This window comes from Nematolebias whitei, chromosome 1 (assembly GCF_014905685.2).
Source record: "Nematolebias whitei isolate Nwh7 chromosome 1, NemWhi1, whole genome shotgun sequence".
Classification (NCBI taxonomy): domain Eukaryota; kingdom Metazoa; phylum Chordata; class Actinopteri; order Cyprinodontiformes; family Rivulidae; genus Nematolebias; species Nematolebias whitei.
Genome location: NC_056498.1, coordinates 87,741,694 through 87,745,800, shown reverse-complemented (window position 1 = coordinate 87,745,800; position 4,107 = coordinate 87,741,694). Strand labels below are relative to the sequence as shown.

Sequence of the window (4,107 nt, the reverse complement as noted above, 5' to 3'; positions counted from 1 at the left end):
ATCATGCCACAATCATGCGTGTCATGATGATGTCATGGTGTCACTCATCATGACACCATGACACTCATGATCTTCCACCATAAATAGTGTACTGCTTTGCACAAAAAGCAAGTGTGCACGGCTGCCAGGCGCCACATTACGTTCATGTGTAGTCCAAACACTCGTCTAATGTCAAGGAACATTTTTCCTCTGAGGCCGTTGTGTGTGTTCAAAGCTCTGCAGTAATTTGAACCCTGTCTGAATCGACTAAGATGTTGCAAACTTCCCTCTTCCCTCAGAGACTACCAAGCATGTCCTGAATAATAAGAGGAGGAGATCATCTCTTTCTGTCAGCCAGGATTAAATCCCCCACCCCCCACCCACAAGAAACCTGCTGGTCTGGCTGTGTCTGACGGGAGTGCGTGCTGAGCCGAGGCAGTTCGATCCTTGTCCTCTCCAAACAAATGCCACATGAGGGACGTTTCTTTTAAGATCTATCTTCTTAATCACATGTCAGCGGGATCATAAATCAGTCTCTAGAGCTGCTTTGTAGTTTGGAATTTGCATAAAGTGAGATTGCTGTTTAAACTGTCCTCATGGCATTTTTCACCAGGACACTGATAAATACATGGCACTCCTCAGACACGAGAGGGCAGGTGTAATCTGTTACACCGGTTCATACGTGGCACCTCTTTATCATTCGTGAAATTAAGCAAAATAAAATAAATTACTTCTTTATATGCAATTTTTCAAATAAACAATTCAATAACCTTAAAGTGCATTTCTGTCTAAACCTCTCAATTCTGAAGTTTTTTTCTTGAAATCGTTGATCTACCGTTAAAAATATTAGACAACTTTATATTTGCAAGGTTAACCAGAACATTTACATTAACACATGTCTAAATAAAGGTTGAATGACAAAGCACAAACAATTTGTGTATTTATACATCCATAACATAAGTATATTGTGCAAAAACGTTTTGCAGTAAAGAGTTTAGCAAGAGACAATTGTTTAGCTCTTTTATTTTTATGTATTTCAGAAAAAGAATAATGAACCCAACTGACCTGGTATGATCACTTCTTTTGTCCCAAATGCCTCCACTGGTCGCTCTGGTGTTGGCAGGGGGTGTGGGGGCAAAATGTCCACAGGCTCCTGGTAAACAGTTACTGGTTTATTGGCAGGAGGGTTTGGTAAAACCGTGTAGCCCATCCCACCAGGACAGATTTCTTTAAACATGGCTGCGAAATGACACAAAATACACATCAACGAAAGATTTTTACATTAAAACTGCATTATGGAAACTTTGAGTTAAAAAACTCTTGTGTCACAACATTCAAAAGGAATATTTCAGCCATTTTTAGATGCAGTTCTGTGAAAAAGACAATTAAAAGATGACCTGTTGTAGATAACTTTGGAATAGCCTCAGTTTGGAGCCAGAGTTTTGTCTGACGGGACTGATGAGCTAACAGCTAGTCTGAATTATCCATCCATCCATCATCTTTTTCCATTTTGGGTCACAGGGGTCGCTGGTGCCCATGTCCAGCAATCACTGTGCGAGGGGCGGGGTACACCCTGGACGGGACGCAAGTCCATCACAGGGCCACATAGAGACAAACGAGACAAACAACCATTCAATCTCTCACTCACACCTAGAGACAATTTAGAGTTACCAATCAGCCTAACATGCATGTTTTTGGTCTGTGGGAGGAAACTGGAGCACCCGGAGAAAACCCATGCATGCACGGAGAGAACATGCAAACTCCACGCAGAAAGGCCCCTGGACCGGGGTTTGAACCAAGGACCTGCTCGCTGAGAGGCAGCAGCTCTACCAGTTGCGCCACCGTGCTGCCCTAGTCTGAACTAGAGGATGACATTTTTTCGGGAGTACCGCGAGTCACGTGATTACAGATGGATTCCGGCGGGACCGGAGTCAACCTCATTATAACTCACGTGACTGGGACGTGACTGGACTGAAAGCTAACGGGAGCAGACAGGAGTGGGAACCGACCAATAACCAAAAATGAAAATGAAACAAAAAAAAAAAAAAACACGGGCGCAGCTATTTTGTAGTTTTCTTTCAGTAAGCCTTCACTTTAACACGTCAAAAGAACTACATTGCCCAGAAGTCATCTGTTCAAGTCGTAGCTTTTCACCGAGAGGGTGGGAGGAGTAGCTAAGCGGTACAGAGTAACTGAAAATAGTTTGCAACGCAAGGTAAGAAGTAACTGTCTATTAAACTCACAGAACGGGCAGGAAAGTGTCAAATAACCCTGAACTTCATGAGAGTTGTGTTGGTGCTGTGCTGCTTTAAACTTTAGTCTCAGCGGTGAGGAGCTGCGGGGAGTCGGACTTTGTTTACCGTCAGTAAATGAACGGACTCAAACAACACATTTTTCTCTACCTTGTCCCTTTTAATTTAAAAATGATGCTCTGCTTTGTTATGTGGGTTTTTAGGTTAAAATCTGCATTATCTGTCACTGTTTGTAATGTAAAAAAAAAAAAAAAAAAACTCTACCTGGTTAAAGTGCACGTGCATTCTCCAGTAAAAATATTCCTATTTTTATATTGTGACGTCCTGTTGGATACTGAAATCGAGGAAAACGTGAATAACCATCACTTTATTGTGTAAATAGTTACTGTCGGCTGTAACCATGCTAGTACAACAAACTTGTTAAGAGTGAAAACATTCTCCGGTAAAAATATCCCAGTTTTTATATGAAAGACTGGTTGCATATATATTATAATAATTGTTTTAGTTTGAGATTTAAGATGTGATGTGTACAATTATGTTGTGTTAAATTTTAGGCCAAGAGTTGATTTTTCTCAGTTCATTTCTTCACACCAGGGGCGATTCTAGAAGCCTTTTTTAGGGGGCTTAGCCCCCCAGTGTTGACAATGGCTCTTGGCTTGAACCACACAGTGGGTATTAGCATTAGAATTATTGTAGGGGGGACATATTGGTGTGAAGTCTGTGGGTCCTCCCCCATAACTTTTTGAATAAAGCAGCTGCAAAAATGCAGGGACTCAGCAGCTGATCCTCCGTAGAAAAAATTATATGAACTGGCCATGTATTATTTGTTTTATGACATTTAGTGAAGGTTTTTCTTTGGATTAAGACAATAAATGTCTATATTTCACCACAGATGAACTGTTCCTGTTGCCATATCTTTTTAAATAAAACTGCACAACACAAAGTAATTTAAACAGGAATGGGTAGAAGATCAAATCAAATTCAATGGATTTCCTAAAAATTAAATGAAAAACAGGAGCAGTACAGGAGTGGGAGTGATTCTGAACAGGAGCAGGAGTCATGTTACCAGGAGTAGGACAAGACAGGATTAATTTTTTTTACTCTGGACCAGGATTGGGACAGGACAGGAATTTTTCTGTGGGACCAGAACAGGACAGGAGTGAAAATCCACTCCTGTGTCATCCTCTAGTCTGAACCAAGGTAAAACTGAAGTGGATCATTGCCGTCTTAAAATTGCTCCAATCTCAATAATTTCATATTGGTTCATGCAAACTTTTCTATGAAACTCCACTTCAAATGTCTGAATCCCATGTTTAAATCTAGAAACAATGTTTTACATACAGAAGTAGCCTACATTTAGATCAAAAGTTTAAATCCATAAATCAAACCTTTACATTTTGTGTTGTGATGTTTAGCAGCTCTCACCCCAGAAATTTATGAGAAGCGTCTTATCAGGACCAAAATGTGGAGAAGCACATCAGTCTTAGTTTTAGTGAGTGAAGAAAAAAAATCCTGAGCATAAAGTTATCAATAAAATTACTGAAAAAAAAAAACAGAATGACATCTGTGTTGCTACAGTGTTTTACCATTTTAAGTTACTGAAAATAACTAAACCTTATTCAAAACAACACTTTTCAAGCTGTGATAAAAATTAAATGGCTTCATCTGACAAAATAAAATGTACAAAAGCACAGACAATAAAACCAAATATGAGAGATTAAATGACTAACACACCAGTTGTAAACTTAGTTTGCAAAAAACACTAACATTTAAATGAGAAAAGCAAAACGCAACAAGAAAAAAGTTGAAAAAAAAAACACATAGGACATTGATATAGGAATGATTATTTTGATGCTTTTATGTCAATTTATACTTA

The 4,107-nt window shown here is 39.3% G+C and overlaps 1 protein-coding gene across 1 annotated transcript in view; it reads right to left on the bottom strand.

Annotated features, from left to right (window-relative positions):
- ltbp1 (latent transforming growth factor beta binding protein 1) overlaps positions 1–4,107 on the bottom strand; it is a 248,462-nt gene that overhangs the window by 55,711 nt on the left and 188,644 nt on the right. The window contains exon 12 of the mRNA XM_037681018.1: positions 1,045–1,218. Coding sequence (XP_037536946.1) covers positions 1,045–1,218 — 174 coding nt within the window. The remainder of the gene's footprint in view (positions 1–1,044; positions 1,219–4,107) is intronic.